Source organism: Eucalyptus grandis, chromosome 2 (genome assembly GCF_016545825.1).
Source record: "Eucalyptus grandis isolate ANBG69807.140 chromosome 2, ASM1654582v1, whole genome shotgun sequence".
Lineage (NCBI taxonomy): Eukaryota > Viridiplantae > Streptophyta > Magnoliopsida > Myrtales > Myrtaceae > Eucalyptus > Eucalyptus grandis.
In genome coordinates this window covers 12,048,687-12,066,850 of record NC_052613.1, presented here as the reverse complement: position 1 = coordinate 12,066,850, position 18,164 = coordinate 12,048,687, and the positions used below count along the sequence as shown (strand labels likewise).

The following is an 18,164-nucleotide window of genomic DNA, read 5'->3' as shown; positions in this document are numbered from 1 at the left end:
TTACAAGTTTAAGTTTGATAAAAGAAAAAAGGCAAGAAGAAAAAAAAAAAAACAGCAAAAAGCTTAATAGAGACAAAAAAAATTAGGAATAGGGCGACATAGAGAGGGCCACCCATCCAATGGCCGTCGGCATGCTGCTGGAGTCAGCACCTCCGTAGGATGGCTCATTCCAACCCTATCGCCACTTTCGCAGTTGGCACTACTATTTGGACTAACCATCACAACCAATTATCCTAAATTACCTATGACTAAACTAACTTAATCTATAGATATATTCACAATGAAAAGAATGAATTCTAAAATTTACAATTTCTCGTGTGCAACCTGAAAGGTTAGGTTCAACATGGAGTCACATCATTCAATAGTGGATGTGAGCTGGGCTCACATGCTTTGGGTTCATTGAAAAATTTTCTGCCATCCTGTGTCTAAGACTTTAACAAGAGTTGCTACCATAACAAAAGAGTCTTTTTTTTTTTTTTTTTTAAGTAAAAAGAAAAAAGGACTTAGCTCAAGAGACCCAATTCTCATTTATTACGCCCATGAAGCTGCAGCTTTGAAGCCCAACAGACTAAATTCCTTCAGCTTAGTTATAATTGTTGCAGTTGGCTTATCAGAGAAAAGAGGAATAGTTAAGAGGGAGAAACAAGAAACAAGAAAGCTGGAAAAGGGAAGTGAACCGCGCTCTAGATAGAGAAAGGACTCAGTTCAAGTTCGCAGGGGACATCTTAACACGTTGAATTATGTCGTACAAGAAGTGCTTGATAAGAATTCAAAGACCAAAATTTTCTAGATTAAGCTGTAATTTCAATTCCATTTGGATTTTAGGTTGCTACGTTTATTATAGAGATTGTTGAGCTATGAAATCATGTAGCAAATAAACTTTGGTGTGTCATGAAACTTTGGGACTTTAAGGAAGTCAACTTAGGATTCCAACTTGGTTGGGGTGAAATTTTGAAATTTATTGTGCACTATCCGAACCACATTCAAACTATCGTGTTTGGCACTGGTTTTCGCCAGTTTATGGAACTCTTTTGGGTCGAAGGTTAGTTCTCATTTTAAGCATGTTGAGTTAATTTTCCAATGACTTTGGACCTACTTGAAACAGATGTCGGTAGAGTTCATTTTTTAAATTTTGCACATAAGCAGCCACAATACAACAGACAAAAGTAATTGTCTACTTTGGGCGAGCCTTTTGTTTGTGCATCAGAGTTATTTGTTAACAAATAAGCTTAGTTTAGTTGAGTCTTAGTTAAGGTACTTATCTACTTGATTTTGATATCCGTTTCTCACTTAATTGATTGGAATTCCCGTTCTTTCATTTGAGGTAACTCTCGTAGTTTGGGTCACATCTTCAGGTGAATGGTGCTTGTTTCTTCTATGATTTTTGAACACATGTCTTGATAATAACCTAAATTAGATATATTATAAGTTTTAGAAGATGTATTGCATATTTTTTAGAGCATATTTGTTGCATGAAGCGGGATAAGACGATGACTATCCTTTTAGTAGTTGATATTCCATAGCAAAGTATCTATTGAAACAGTTTGGAAATTAATTATTTGTGAAATGATTTGAGAAATACTATGTGAAATGTATCCTTCTTGATGGAGGAATTGTGAAAGGATACATACGTCAATTTGTAAAACTGGTTTACAAAATGAATTCTGAAATTTTTTGACATTCCTTACTTGTACAGATTTGTGCAGAGCAACCAAGTTTTTGTGCCCCTGATATCCTAATATGTGGCCCAAATGCTGTTGCTACTTTTGGGTGATCTTTGAGCGTGATCTTTTAAAATTTGAAATCTTTTTGGACACTCTTGGGATGCATGTGGCAAGAGAGCATGTGGAACTGAGGCCCTTTCCAAATCTCGTAACCAACTTTACTTCATGTTGCTGCTGGATTGGCAAACTTTGTGACTCTGAAACCTTTCTAAAATTAAAATAAAGTTTCCTGCCACATGTATTTGAATCTTCCCTAATCCTATCACATAAGAAGAAACTGAGACTTTCACTTGCAAGTTAAATGCACTGATCACTGCTGTTCTATTAAATTCACCTCTGGTAGGAAGATGGATCAATTGATACAAGTTCATGTTATGATTTTGGCTCTCTTTTACGTCATTTATTTCTAACATAAGATGCTTTTACTTAATACCCAGCATTTGATATCACTTGCTCTATTACGCATTCTGATCACAATAATCTGTATGGAGTGATTCAATAAACCATAGAAAGGCACATCAATTTCTTGCACAGTTTATTTCTGAATCTTTTAGCTTTGAATCCTACAAGTTTGCATTTCCACGATTTTCAGGGGAGAGAGAGCTTTTTGATGTGGATGGTGCCTGTTCCTGGAGACTCGCTTGAATGAGAGCATGGGGAAATCAGAACCAGATGAATATGGCTTTTCTTGAAGACAAATAGTCGTCACTTTGCTTCGAAACAGAGTCTTGAAGAAACCAGCTTCACAAGGATATATTAATCATTCTTAACATGAATCCTTAGAGGCACAGAGAGAGAGAGAGAGAGAGAGAGAGAGAGAGAATGAACTTTCTATTGCAAAAAATAGGTTGAGGTTGGGTTTTCTTGATATTCTAGGCTGCGTCTGCTACTGCTGCTGCTCTTAGCAATCTCTTTTGTTTTCATTTTCCTTTTTTTTCTCTCTCATAATTTTTTCTGTACAATTGATTCCAATGAATTGACGACTTAAGAGATTGTTAATCTAGTGCTTTGGTTCAAAAAAGCCTTTCCTGTTTGCGAAGTGGTGCTCATACTGATGATGTGGTGACTGAAATCTTTCGTCTTATCTCCCCCAAATTAGCTTCTTGCTGATAATAATCCCGGGCACATAAGGACGGATTACATCACTTGATGTGCCATTGTTTCGCCAAGCCTATGAGGCTGCGATCCTCCTCAGTCCTGATCATACCCCACTTTGACAAGTTTTGTTCCCTTCAATCCATTTAGTATTAGTCTAATGCATGTTGCATGATCTTGATGATAGCTCATTGATGCTAGAATGATTGTTTATTGAGAAAAAAAAAATGAGACTAGCTTTGGGGAATATTATTATACGGATGGAATCTTGAGGGACCCTTCTTTTTAATTATATCAGGTAGTCACGTATTAAGAACGCCACCATTTGGTGACATATAATTTCAGTCCCACATCAGATTGTGATGCTATAGATTCTTCGAATTATTCATAACCGAAGATAAAATAATATTCAGTTTCAGAAAACTAGTTAAATCTGACCAAGTTGACTGTCATAGTGGAAATACCCTAAAAGCTCAATGATTAGTTTAACACTGGGGATAAAGTGATTGAGCTCTCGTTTGCATGTTTACACAAAGTGAAAAAGAAAGTATATTCTTTTATAATTGGCGATTATCATTTTAGGAAAAAAAATTGGGGAGTAAGGTATTCTAATGATTGTAGAATTAGGCAAATTTAGATCATTACATTATTGCTTTTTTTTTAATAATCCAAAACATGGGTGTGGAAATCCAACTGCTAAAGATCCATTGACATCTTGCAAACCCCATGAATTGGTTTAATATAAAAGTTTGACCTATGCATGTGACTCTTATCCAAAGCAGTTAGAATGTAGTTGATGGGATTCGAATGAATGTCATCCAATTTCTTGAGTTAGAAATTTCCTATGCCCCAACTAATTGTACCGATCCTATGTAGATCATTACATTCACAAATGCATCATCCTCTATAGGGGCACAAAATATCAACTCTAAATTTTAAGGATCTCTCTTCAGATTAGTTCAAAATTTTATGCTTGAGGCAAGGCACGTGCTATGCACGTGTCTGAAGCAAGATTGCTATGTTTTAGAAAGTATTGATGGTTATTAAAGGAAGTGGATGAAGGGGTGTGTGATGAGAAGAATATGCATTATAGTCCCTCAAATGACTTGCTACCTTTATTATTAGGTGATCTAGTTGGTATTTCAGTACCTTGAAGATAAGTTGTGTCATTTCGGACTTTTGCACAGATTTATTTACCCAAAAGAAAAGTGAAAATATTGTTTTCCTACCCAATTGTTTTGAGGAAATATTTTAAGTGAAAATACTTTGTTCAGATCTAATTCTACCGTGATTGCGATCCACATATCGTACCATACAACATTCTAATCTATAAAGACACTATCGCAAAAGATTTTGGGCAATTTGATGCATATTATGAAAGTTTATGGCGTGATGACATGAAATAAATTTTGAGGAGCAAATATTGGAATGATTTATATGTATGTATTGAAAACAAAAAGCATTTCAAAAGCTAAGAAGGTTTTTTTAATATAATTTTCTAAATTTCGCTACTCAAAATGCCATTATCATTCATCCTACAATATGAATCATGTTGTCATTTGTATTGGAGACCCTTCAACTTGAAGAGTAACATATGGCTTGAGAAGAGCATAAGAAAAATAAATTAAAAAATCTGGAAAGTAATGATCAATTAGGCCTGAATAAAAATTATCTTTCATGAATAATAAACATATCTATGAGAGTGATCAGACAAACAAAATTATATGAATACCCACCCGGTAGTAACCAAAAATGAACAAACAAGACAAGCACTGGGATATTTCACTTTCCTACTCCCAGAAATCAGCGACCCTTTCTTTTGATGATTTTTTTTTTTTTGCTGAATATATCCTATGATTAAGTGACAAACGAGAGCTGATGCAACTATAAGTACGTCCTGTATATGAGGAGACAGGATCTTAGTCTTTTTCTGCTTTATCTCTGTAGCTAAGCCTCAATTTCTGTTTTTTTAGGTAACTCGACCATGGAGAACAGCTCTTTCCTGATGTTAAGAACAGAACTCACTTGATTCTACACGAGCTGGAGTGTCTTCTTATAAATCCTCAAAATCCCCATGGAAAAGCACCACCTTGCCTTGAGGAACCACCGCTTGCATATATTAGATGTTCATCGTGACTAGCCTGCAAAGCAAGGTGAAAAGAGGGCTATTAGCTATGAAGACAGTCCATCGTCAGTCAAATGGAAGAATTTTGGCAAGAAAATCAATCTCACCATCAGAATTCCTCCTTGGAACAAGACCAGACCTTGAATGAGCACCTCAACCACATCCAAACCCTTCATTTTATTTTTTTTTTGGTTGGTATCCAAACCCTTCATTTGGGGATAGCAAAAAATGCAGAGTCATCCTCTATCCTTAGACAAGAAACTAAAAGTTTACAAAGATAACACTTCCGTAGGTCATCAGAGTAAAACTTAAAGGCCACGTATATAAACAAAGAAATGTCCAAATTCATTATGTGCAAAGCCCAAAACTGCCTATAGGCACAGATATCTGAACTACTTGGTATCATAGACTACTGTAATACAAAAACACTGATCAGGCTTAGCATAAATGTTCTATTCCCTATATTTTGCCAGTTGAACAATTAGATTGGTTTATGTTCCACTATAAGCTTAGATGTAAGATGGCAGAGGCTCTTTGTAGCCGTGTTCACTGATTAGTTCTACTGTATTTTCAATGTCAAGACCAGACTCCGATAAGTTCAATTGGATGGGAAGAAGGGGAAATTATGCAGAGCCCTTCCCTTTGGGTGTGAAAGGAGAACGGGGCATTTAGGTCAAAGGGGACAGGATATAGAGAGAGGAAGGAGAGAGAGAAGGATTGTATCTTGATGCCCTTGTGGATTTGGGTTTTCAAAATTTGATTTTTGGAATGGACTCTTTTGGGCCTTTCTGGTTGTGCGTTCTTGGTTTTGGACCTCCTATTCTTTATTTGGGGAAAGTTTTGTGTAAGTGGGAAATTGGGGGGTTGGACTATGTTTGTCCCTCCTTAAAACCTCATGATTTCCTCCTTATTCTCTCTCTTTTTCCTCCTATATTAACAATTAGTGGGGTAGCATGTACCATGCATAAGATAATGGCAAAGTTGATTAAACTTTTTCAGGTCATGCGAGCCCCACCAGTAGAGCATAAGGATGGGCACCGAGCAGGTGCAAGGTCGAGAATCCCGTTTCCCATTCCCCAACTCGTGAAGCAGCACTTTGCCCAACAAAAACATATTAAAAATATAATCAATCTAATTATGAGTTATTTTATGAGAAAAATGCAGAAAAATGACTAAAACTCACCAAATGATTGGATGGCTGGTCAAGCATAACTACGTGAGGTTTCTTGAAAGTTATCTTGGCAAACGCATCTCTACCTTTCTGACCACCTATTTATATGGTCAAAGCACCATGTTATGTGTGCAATAACATCCAAAAAGCCTTGAGAAAAGTACGCAGTGAACCAAAATTCATATTACAAATTAACTAATCTCCAATAGAGCTTCACAATGTCATATGAAAATTGCAACAACAAAAAATTTACATATGCAACAGTAGCAAAGAGAAAGATGTACCAGACAAGATACACATTGGTTGAAGCGCAAGATTTTCAGTTACACCAAAGGAACCCAAGTGAACTTGAAGCTTTTGTTTAGAAACACCCTGCAGGAAGAATGCCTCATAAGAAGGTATTTTCAAATAAAATGACATGATGTATGATGAAATCATATTTCACGGTGGAGTAAAACGCAAATGCAAACCCAGAGGTCACTGCTGACAATGCAAACCCGGAGGCCAGCAGCATATCATTACAATCTCGACCAAACAACCATAAGTATATTGGCTAAAAGTTCTAGCATGCTGCAAGCAATAGTTCCTAAACTGCCAGAGATCAAGACCCAAAGGGAAGGTGATTTATGGAATATCAATGCTGTCATGAATTGGAGTTGTATTGAAAGCTTGAAGCCATGAACTGCCCTAGAATTTTATCCCAGATTGACTGCTTAATACTGTGAAGGATCATCATCAACAAAAAGAAGGTTCAGATTCTTAAGAAAACCATAAAAAAGAATTGGATCCTCCTTTCTTTTCAATCATGTCACTTTTTTCCACATAACCAATCATGTTTAAGATATCGAAAAGATTATCCTTATATAGATCATATTTACTAGAAGGAAAATTAGAACATACCAGTGCACCAAATAAAATTAGTCGCTTCTTTTCCTTTTTCTTTTTAATTGCAAAAAATGGCACAAAATTGACAGCATTAGTCCTACCTCAAAAGTGTTTGCAAGTGGTCCTTCAAGAAATTTTGCCAATACAAATTACAATGGTGAATGAGTTGGGGCACAAGAAAAAGATTGTTGTGAAGAGAATATACAACAAACGCTGAAAATGCAGAGGACAATGATGGCGGAATGCAATGATTCATCAGGATTCTAATGCAAAGCATAGTGCATTTGCATTCACAATTTGTTTGGGCATCAAGCAGAGTTCAAGATATGATATGTCGTCCCATAGTTTATTGTCCAATGAAACAGAGCCGATCCAACCCAATGAGAACACCCACTCAAATGTTAGTCTGACCTTCAGTGGCTAGTTTTTGGAAATTCATGGGAAACATTTCCATCGGAAAAATATCAATTTGTATTACACATTGAATTGAGGAAGCGGAATTGAAATCAAAACCAAAAACTTACTTGAACCCTAGAAAACTGACCATACATGGATTCACTGGATTCAAACGTCATCAATGAGGATGCTCGGGATCTCTTGGATGAGGGGCCAATAATCGCCAGTGAGTTTTAAGCATCGATCTTTCAGAATCTCACACCCATCTATGCGCAATTCTCAAAGGGAGGGAGGGAGCCCATCCTCTGGCAAGCACCTCAACTTCGGGCAATCGTGAAGGTGTAAAAATGTGAGAGAGGAAAGATAGTTGTGAAGAAAGCTTGATAGTCTTCCCACGTTCCTCATTTTAAATATCCAAAGACATGTCAGAGAGGAAGGAAAGAGAAGACTCCACGCATCATCATCCTCCGAAGGAAACCATACCTTCTCTACTTCCCCTCCCATGCTCAAGTCAATTAACAGAAACTTGAGGGATGTGAGCATGGGTAAGCCCCACTCTCTCACTATACGCTTCAGATTCTCACATGCTAAAACTGTAGGTCCAGCAAATTGAGGCAAACCTCCTTTGGGGAAGCATTTGATATTTTGGCAATACATAATATATAGCATATGAAGGGATATAAGATGATGCCACTGATTTGGTAGAGACTTTATCTTTGGACAGTTATAGAGAAAGAAATATGACAAGGTGATGGGAAGGGAAGGGAAGTACTCTATCTCCAATGTCGGACAGTTACTTATTTTCAAAAGAGTGAAATGGGAGAGTGTGTTAAGACACTGTGGTAGGCTTCCCAAATTCAAACAGCTATCATAGAATTCAGCAATTCTACAACGATCTCTTCCAACAACTCCACTCCCTCACAATGCCCAATAATAAGTGTCTTGAGAGCAGCAAGTTGAGGCATCGGATTATTGCTAGTGGGGTCATTTGGAGTAATTGTTAATAATCCCATGAGTTTTGGATACTTCTCAATTAACAAATCTCTGAGAGTGTGCATCTTGCTTGGAAGCTTTTGTAAACCCACACAGTCCCTCAATTCCATTGTTTGAGGTTGAAAGGCAGCTCTATCTCTCCTTCTCCTGCCACAAAAGACATGAATTTAGGACAACTTTGGATGGATAATTCCTAGTGGCAAGTAAGATTTCGTGTTTCATTTCCATCTTGCCACAAGTATGTTAGCTTGTCACAGCTTCTTATATGAAGCTCCTTTAGCTTGACCAAACAGCTCATAATCTCATGATTAAAGCAAACAAGCTCTGCAAGATTTTGAACCCTGACAATGATTAAAGAAGTTATGTTGACCAAGCACTTTAAGATCCCTTTATTACAATCCTTAAGGTATAACTTGTAGAGAAATGGAAGACAAACCGCACTAGTTGAATTTTTCAAATGTGGGCACAAATGGATTTCAAGCTTTATGAGACAATCAAGTTGACAAGGCAATGTCCCAACCAACGAAGGACAACTCCGGACAACAAGATGCTAAAGACAGGAGAATGGTACTTCTTCTTCTGACCCCGGCATAACGAGACCAATCATTCCATGCCAACATCTCTTCAAACTTCAAAGTTGTTAAGGATGAGAAAGGCCCTTTACCTCCATAAAATTCAGAGCCTACCATTCTTACTGCATGTAGACCATTAAGACATAATTTCTTAAGTAAAGGTAGTTGTCCAAGTTGGGGTAGCGATATAACATTAGGACAGCCCCGTAAGCACAAAGACACTAGCTTACAATAGAATGGACCATCCAACCATGACGGGAATATTGCACCACCATAATATGAGATGGTGAGATTTTCAAGATTAGTGCGAGGTTGCAAAGAGTGAAGCACCTGTGCTTCATGCTTATCTTTCCACAGATTTCCAAAATCTTCACTCCAATGCAAGAACATGTTGCTAAGGCCTTGCTTTCCAAAAAAATTAGCATCAACAGCATCTCTAGCTTCTTGCACTTTTTGCAATTCTGATATAACTAATTCTCCTTGACGATAGGACAAATTCTTCAACTCCTTTAACTGTAACCCTTTCTTAGTTCCTACATCGAAGTTAGGCAAGACAATAAGATTTTTCAAATTACCAATACCCAAAGGCATCTTGTTTAGACTGTGTGTATCTCTAATGTCAAGAAACTGTAAGCTCACCAATTTTGTGATACCTAGAGGCAACATAAAAAGCTTTTGACAACCTCCTAAGATCAAAGCTTGTATTTACATAAGGCGACAATTGAATTAGGTAGTCTTTTGATGTCTGTGTATGAGAAATTGAGATATTGAAGATGTTTTAAATCACCAACACAATTCAGTACCTCTATGATGTCACAATGACATAATGAGACCACCCTCAAGTAGTTTAATTCTATTAGCAAGTCATACAATGCCTTGTTGGAAATGTTGAACTTGCTGCCCCCACTGGATTCAATATGAAGTAAAATTAAATTTCTTAGTACCTTCATTCAGTAAGATGCTCTCAAGCATTTTGATGTAACAGACCATGACGAGATGAATGATGCATAACGAGTTTTCACAAGAGATGCATCGTCTTCATTTCGTACTAGCTGAGACTCCCCTGAGTTTAAGCATGTCCCACCTGCAATTGACTTTGCTAGATCATTCAAAAAACCATGCATTGAGAACTTAGATGCAATGACACTTGATTATTGAAGAAATGATTTGGATACTAACTCATCGAAGTAATTCCGTCCTAATCTCAAGTTATTCTCCTTTCTTTTTTTGTCCATCTAAAAAGCCCTCCACTATCCACAAGAGTACCAGCTCATCCCTCTCAATTTTGTAATCCTTGGGAAACACCACACAATAAGCAAAACATCTCTTCAAATAAGAAGGAAGATGGACATAGCTCAAATTCAAAAATAGGAGAACCCCATCATTTTTTCCCGTTGGAATATCCCACATTCTATTATTTAAGATAGCTTCCCATTCATCGAGATCCCATTTATTATGCAGGAGACCACCTAACACCTTCACTGCCAAAGGTGAAACTTTACATTTTTCAGCTATTTTCTTGCCTATAGTTTCAAGATCAAGGTGCCTCTCAAAATTTGTTGCTCTAAGAGCATGAAAGGCTAATAAGCTTGTACAATTATCAATAGACAACTCCTTCAAAGGATGGGGCAAAGCTCATGTTAAGGAAACAACCGAACTATTGCGAGTTGGGATGATGATCTTGCTTCCCTTAACCCCTGCTTCAAATGGCTTTAAGAGGGCAGTCCATTCCCCATACCCAGACATCATCTAAAACCACAAGAAACTTCTTCCCTGATAGACTATCCTTCAACTTAACTTGAAGATAGTTGAGATCTTTGTCCTTGCATGACAACTCGGTGATCGACCGCAAAATAGTCTTTGTTATGTTGAGAACATCAAAAACATCCGAAACACAAACCCATGCTCTTCTCTCGAAGCAACTGCTCACGTTGGCATCATTATACAGCCGTTGAGCCAAGGCCGTCTTTCCAACACTACCCATCCCAACTATGGGGATTATGCTCAACATGGCATCAGAATTTTCAGCTTCACCAGTCAATAATTTGAGTATCTCCACTTCTTCCTTCTCCGTGCCCAAAAAAAAAAAGTCTCTGATAGACAAGTGCTGTGGGGCTTTTTGTTGGTGAAGTCAGTTCTACCCACATCATTTTCTATCAAGCTTAGATAAGCCTTCCTGGCAACAATATCCTCCAACCTGCCATTGATCTTCTGAACCTTAGTTTTAGACACGAGCGAGCTCAAGTTTGGATTGGATCTGGAAGATTTATATTGGCTAAAGAAATAGAACTTCACCTCCCCACCTCCACTTGTGCTAGATTCTGCGCTGACTTGGCCTGAGCGGCTTCGATGGCAAACTCATCGAGCAAGTCTTCCATGTCATAGAACAGGTCCCCAACATCATCCAACCATAGCTTCACTAGATAGTTACCACTCAAGTGCTTGTCCTCTGCATCATCCAGCATCGCATTGATTGTGTCCAGCATCTTCCCCCATTTATTGAGCAAGTCGATGCTGATTCCAGAGAAGGGCAGTGCTCCTTCCCTTTGCATATAGTCTAGTCCCAAAGAAGCCAGCTTCTTGAACAGGACCTAAAGGAAGGCACTCAAAAGGATCTCCCCAATGGCCATGGGTGAATCCGTCAACTGTAGAGAACACAGGTTATGGTGAAGCAAAGTGACAATGAGCTAATGGAGATATAAAATGGGTGAATGAGTCATAGTATATAACAGCAAGGGTTATGGTGAAGTGAAGCGATGGTGAGAAAGACTTTCACCTCCCAAAAACATTAAACAAAGACCAAGACTTCCAAGGATACACATCAATGGTTAGAGAAATCAAGGTAAAATACTTTTTGCCCAAAACTTCTCCTCTCTTAATGTTTAGAGATTATCCCCAGATATCTTATTCGAAGACAAAGACTTTTTGTTACACATCTACAAGTTATCAGAGGCAGCTAACTTTGTCTGTTCAACAAGGAAAACAAAACCACGCTCTTTGCACTACAAATGTACAAGTCAGGCACACCAACTAATCCATTAAGCAACTTGGTTTATTTTAATCTGGAAACGGTAAATGAGTTAAAAAATCACAACGAATAACGTATAGTCAATTGAATAATAACTCTCTAAGCATCACATTGATGAACAGGAAAGTCGCGTTCAATCCCTATGTGGGAAGGAAACTTCAATGAAATCTAGGAAGACCAGGACTTTGCAATACGCCAATTGGGTTTGTTGCTTTACTTTTCACATCCCTCCTTTTCCATCCCTATGTGAATATCTTCTTCTTCTTTTTTTCTACTGTTTGATGCTAGAAATTTAGTTGGTCCAGGAAAATTATTTCCACTGAGAGGAAAAGCCACGCCTCAAGATTGAGGAGAATAATTTCAGATCATAAAATCTAAAATTGCTACTTACCCCTCTCACTATCGCAGACCAATTTCATCATCATCCCTCTCCTCTCCTCTGCAAACATGCGCGAATGCCACCCTCCCATTTACCCACCATCGTCATCTACCACCAACATCGATTACCCAACAGAACCAAATCGCCAACCCCATTGAGCCATCCTTCTTCAAAACCATTCCCAACCGCAGTAACAAGCACCACCACAGACTCGATCACCACGACCACCACCGCCACCATTCACAGCCAGCAAAAATTCAGGGGGAGATAAAAAGAAAAAAGAAAGCCAGGGAGGAGGAAATTTCACCAATCGGATGGCCAAGTAATAAAAAAAATGTGGGTCGGAGGGGCTTCTCGTGCTCTTCCGCACCTGGTCGCTACCATTTGACTTTGTATTCTGTGACTACCATGGCTGCAGTGTGAATGAACGGTGTTTAGTTTTTCACGGTGCCGGGCGGAGAAGAAGGGATAAAAGAAAGTGGTAAGAAGAAGAAAAAGGAGAATGTTCGACCAAAAAAGTGAAGTATTTGGCCCAAACCACTTTCCCTGCCCATATTAGAGAATGAGATCTAATTTTCTATCCAAATAGCATAAATTAATTTTTTTTTTTCATTTTCAAATTTCTACCAAAAAAAAAAAAAAATCATTTACTCAAAAATTAATTCTAAGAAACCAGTTTTTTTTTTTTTTTTTTTTTTTTGGTTGGTAAGAAACCAATTGAAAATACTAAATTTTCAGTTAATCAAGTAGAGCCCTTGTTAGTTGATAATTGCTTTCTTCAAGTAATATCAATGTTATGCTTAGAGGCATATATATGAAAAATAAACTAAAGACTACTTTATACCACTCGAAATAATAATTAGGCCCTAGAATTTTTTTTTAATTCCCTTTTTTCGCCAATTGCGATCATCAATACAAAAATTTCATATCAATCACAATCATTTTGGACTCTTTAAGTTCCACCTAAAGCTTGTTAGTGAGAAGAAAATGAGAATAAATAAAGAATCTGTGATGAGAAAATCAAGTTGCCCCCGTTAAAAATAATTTTGTCATGTAAATAAACAATTATAAGAGTAATTGGACAAACAAATTGTATTCATACTCACGTGAAAGGAACCAAAAACCTACGAACAAGACATATCGGGGTACAAATGAGTGACCCTTCGATCATTTTTTTTTTTTTTTTCTTGAATGGCCCTTTTGACTGTATAATGTAGAATTATGGGAGACTATAGATCCCCATTATTGTTGACCTAATGGTATAACATGATCATTTCATAAATGCCAGGTCACAAAGATAACCCCCTAACGAGGATAATGATATGTATCTTATCTTGCCAGCCACAAGACCTCACTTGATTTGGTGTGCTTCTTGTAATTGGACTTGTCTATGCAAGATAAATCTGTAGCAAGTGGTGTTGGATGACAACCTTCTCACAATTCTATATCGGAATACCTTATGGTAGGGGTGAGCTTTTTTATGACAACTCAATAGAGCAATGACACATTTAAAAATAATAAATAAATAAAAACCGGGAAATAAAGCATGGTCACCTTGAATGCTACTCTCCATCCTCCCTTTAAAACAAAGAAAAAGAAAATGCGGGACTGGGATGGATAAAACCGTTGGTATGAGATTATGTGGAAAATTTAAATGGATTATAATCTTCAGGCTTACTTCAAATTTAGCTGTTAGATTCACCAACTCGAGAGTCCTTGTTTTCGCATCTTTAAAGTAGCTGCTGTTTTAAAAAAAAAAAAGAGCTGCTGTTATTAGAGGTAATAGAGGTTCTTAGATTGGCTTTGAACACCATCATACAGATTAATCTTAATTAGAGCACATTACTGCCATTGATGTAAGTAATCAAACAGTGGAGAGAAATTTTCTCATGAGATCCAAACTCAATCAATTTCAATGAGTGTGATTTCTTGGATGAGATACCAATAATCTCCAGTTAGTTTTCAAGTATTGATATTTTGGAATCTTACTCAATGTGGAATACTTAATGGGGCAGGTAGGGGAGCCATCCTCTCACTTAGATCTCTATCTTAATTTATGATGGAGGTATCATATTTAAGTTTCTGAAATCTGAACATATCTCACGAACATTTTGAACATTTTGTTTCATGAACTACCCTATGCTGCCGTTGAAAATGGATGGTAAAATCTAGAACTCAAAGTTTTGTTTTATTCTAAATAATGAGTTTTGAGCATCTACAAAAAGAGAAGATATATATCCTTTTATGTTTGTGGGTAGTTGGGACACATAAAAAATGGATGGTAAAAGATAAATTATTTCTTTTTTTTTATTTTTTGACTAGATTTGCATGGATTCAAAATCATAAATGCTAAGATTATATCGAATTTGACCTCAAAAAAGAAAATCCAAGTAAACTTTCTGATTTTGAGTGGATTTTATAAAAGGGAAATAATTTTAAATGTAAAAGTGGGTCTTCTTCATGAAAAAATCCAAGACTAGTACAATCCATTACATTCCTAAGGAATTACAAAGTGTACTGAAGCAAATTAATTTTGTAGTAAGATCTGAGGCATAATATATCACACGAAATAAAGTTGAAACCTTTTATCTCTATTTTAATGGCAATCCAAAACCCCACGAAACTGGGAGACAACAAAATAAAATAAAAACAGAAGCCATCGGAATTTTGAAGAAATTAAAGTTGAAACCTTTTATCTCTATTTTAATGGCAATCCTTACACCCTCTCCTCTCCGAACTGCCCTCCCCGAAGATCCACTTTTCTCTCCATCTCCCCTCCCCTGCTCTCCTCATCTCGTCCCGCATTCGCAGGAACTCGTCCAACCTCGTCGCCCGGCACCGGAGACGAGCTCGCCGGAAGAACCCGCCGGAGCAGCCGCGGCCGCCGCCGGGTAACGACATGTCCACCGCCGTCCAGATGCCGGCGGCCCCTCGCCGGTGGGACGAGGATCATGACCGGTTGCTGAATTCTATGGGTAAATTTCATTGTTGCGTCGATTTTTTCTTACCCAATGATTGTTTTCGCCAATTTACCCCAATCGTGGACGCATTTGTTTTATCCTTGAGGACTTTATGGTGTTTGATTGAGCGTAGGTGGAAGATGATGCTTGAATTTCGGATGTTTGTTTGGTAATTAATTATGGGTTCTACTTACTTGGGTTTATGTTGGTCTGAAGGACTTGTGAGTCTGCTTGACGTGACGGTGGCGATGAAGTTGTTGTGGGTTTAACTGGTTAAGGGGTGAATGGGTATAATTCAATTCATGCTGCGGTAGATTGGTCCTCTTGGCTGATCATCTTTGCTCGTGCTCATCTCTGATTTAAGTTGAGCTGATCTGCACCTCTCCGGTCTAGTTGAAGTTGCACAAGTAGAGATGAAAGTGTTCTTCGAGCATTGTAAAATACCGTTCGAGTGAAGTGAAACCTGCTGAAATATCAATTTGATGGGCAAATATGTGCTGCTTCTTGGTTGTGTGGAGAATGCAAGCGCATCATCTCAACTGCTCAATCTTTTCGAACATGAAAAATGTGTGGGCCTGTGAAGTGATGGAGCTTCACAACTTACGTTGGAAGTGGACTCCTCTGTGAAGGGTCACTGACCTGAAGTGGCTTTTTTCCTTGTTATTCATTTTGGCAGCTGTCGAATTCTAGTCAGGAACATAATTAGCTTGTTGCAATCATTTCTCAAACATTATCCATAAAAGTGTGATGCTGCTTCCCTAATGCCACTACTGCTCTGATGCTGTTTTTTCCATATCTGTTTCCGTCGGTAATCCAGGGGCAGGAAATGGGGATACGTTGACAGTGAACGATGACAAAGAAACAAGCACTTCCAGTAAAAATGTTCTTCGCAAGGAAAAAAGCTATACAAGTTCAATAAGCTTTTTTGGGGTCGACTTGTCCCCAGACAATATTGCAGTTGCGATGGTCTATTTTGTTCAAGGTGTCTTGGGCCTTTCAAGACTCGGCTGCATCTTTATTCGAAAGATGATTGACATCTAGATCGATCCTTCAGAGGTATGTCGTTGTTTTTGAAGGATTTTTAATGAAAAATCAGATCTCCTTTGAGAGCATTCAATTTGTATGTTCCAGCAGTCTGAAGATAGAAACTCGTGACCATTTCCTCTGATAGTTGTTATGCCTCTGTACTTTCCTTAATACTTGAGAAGATTCTCTTGTATCTATTTTTCATTTCTAGGGGAATTATTCACGAACTAGAAGGTCGCTGCTGCAACTCCGTCCCACTTTCTGGTTACAGAAGAAGATCATTACTTGGTTTTATCGGGGCTTCTGGGAGCACTTTCATCGAGCTTACAATGGTCACCTTTGCTGATATCAAAAGTATAGTGAAGCTTTCTGCATACTGCTTGAATCTGTAAGAGTGGATTTCCCGTGGCCACATGATCAACAGACGCAGCGGCAGACAAACTACGACCATTATATACTTTTCAATCCATTGAGATGTTCAGTTCTAAAATGGTATACACACGCGAAACATCTCGCAGGTAGGATTTAGCAGAGAAAAGTAATTAAACAACCCAACACCATATCAATGAGCTAAACATTACCAGTCGGGTATAAGCTAGTTCCAGCAAATCCAAACGCAGGTTCGTTGATCAGCACAACATGTCGAGACTCGATGTTTTCTATACCTGCATTGAACCAATTGACGAAAGTAAGTCGACAAACATACTGTAAAATGTCTCAGATCAAGCACGCACTACAAAATCAGATATGAAAATCAAATATGCATGTCAATACAGTACATGTATGTGAGCGAGATCATCACAAAGCAACGTAGCAAATTCAAACCATTAACACAGGCTCAGTCATAATTGATTTTTACCCAGGCAGTGGTTTGTACGTAAAACACCAGGAAACAGAGCATACGTGATTTGATTGGATAGAGGATGATTACCTGTGGCTATTCATGATCTGACCTTAGTAAGGTGATCGTGGAAGCAGCTTTGTGAACTGGAATCGTCATGAGAGACATGCTGACTGCAGTTCGAGCACTTCAGCAATGATGACCGAGAACAGGGGCGAACAGAGCTTCGGATGGCGACGACCGGTGTGTGCCAACGGTGTCCAGAGGGCGATGGTGAGGGAAAGTCGATAAGGAAGCCACTGGAGATTCAGAAAAGGGCCGAGAATCAATGCCGTTGCTTGAATTGAAAAATGAAATCCAGAGAATGAGAGAGAACTTATCTTCAATATTGTAGCAGTAACCGAATGATGAAGAGCTCGAAGCGAAGAATCCGAGTTCTGTCTTAGTTTCAGTCACGACTATTCCTCTCCGTCGGAGAACGAAAGTGATAGAAACCGAAGGTGGAGGCAGTGACAAAAACGAACGATAATGAAATCGTCAAGGGAGGCTTTTTGCTACGATTGGCACCAGTTTAAATTGAGAAACTTCAACTGAATAAAGTAAATTCAAGACGAATTGAGACCAGAACCGCAGAGCCATCGGCGGGACTCAGAAAGCATTTCGCCATGGAAGGAACTGGAATGGTTACGTCTGAAGGCAGAAGAAGCCGATGCGATATTACTAGTTGAGAATTTCCTGCTTGGCTGCACATTGTTTTTGTGCTATTACTTTGTATGCTTATGATACAAAATACTTTATTCAGGTCTAATTCTATCGGGCTTGCGATCCACATATCGTATCATACAACATTCTAAATCTATAAAGACACCATTCCAAAGGAGTTTTGGTATATTGATGCCTATTGCAAAAGTTTACAGTGTAATGATATAAAATAAATTTCAAGGAGCCAATTAATTGACAAGACTAATT

At 38.1% G+C, this 18,164-nt stretch overlaps 3 protein-coding genes across 3 annotated transcripts in view; 1 reads left to right on the top strand and 2 right to left on the bottom strand.

Annotated features, from left to right (window-relative positions):
• Positions 1-18,164, bottom strand: part of LOC120290326 (putative disease resistance protein At3g14460) — a 116,352-nt gene that overhangs the window by 83,593 nt on the left and 14,595 nt on the right. The window lies entirely within an intron of this gene.
• LOC120290327 (ABC transporter F family member 3-like) lies at positions 4,646-6,907 on the bottom strand. Its single transcript, XM_039306297.1, has 4 exons — positions 6,400-6,907; positions 6,128-6,213; positions 5,052-5,114; positions 4,646-4,960 (listed from the first exon to the last, which is right to left on the bottom strand). Exons 1-4 carry the CDS (start codon positions 6,551-6,553, stop codon positions 4,883-4,885), a joined length of 381 nt encoding a protein of 126 aa, XP_039162231.1. The 5' UTR covers positions 6,554-6,907; the 3' UTR covers positions 4,646-4,882.
• On the top strand, positions 15,143-16,584 carry LOC104424305 (folate-biopterin transporter 1, chloroplastic-like). The gene is made up of 2 exons (XM_010036674.3): positions 15,143-15,343; positions 16,146-16,584. Exons 1-2 carry the CDS (start codon positions 15,268-15,270, stop codon positions 16,367-16,369), a joined length of 300 nt encoding a protein of 99 aa, XP_010034976.2. The 5' UTR covers positions 15,143-15,267; the 3' UTR covers positions 16,370-16,584.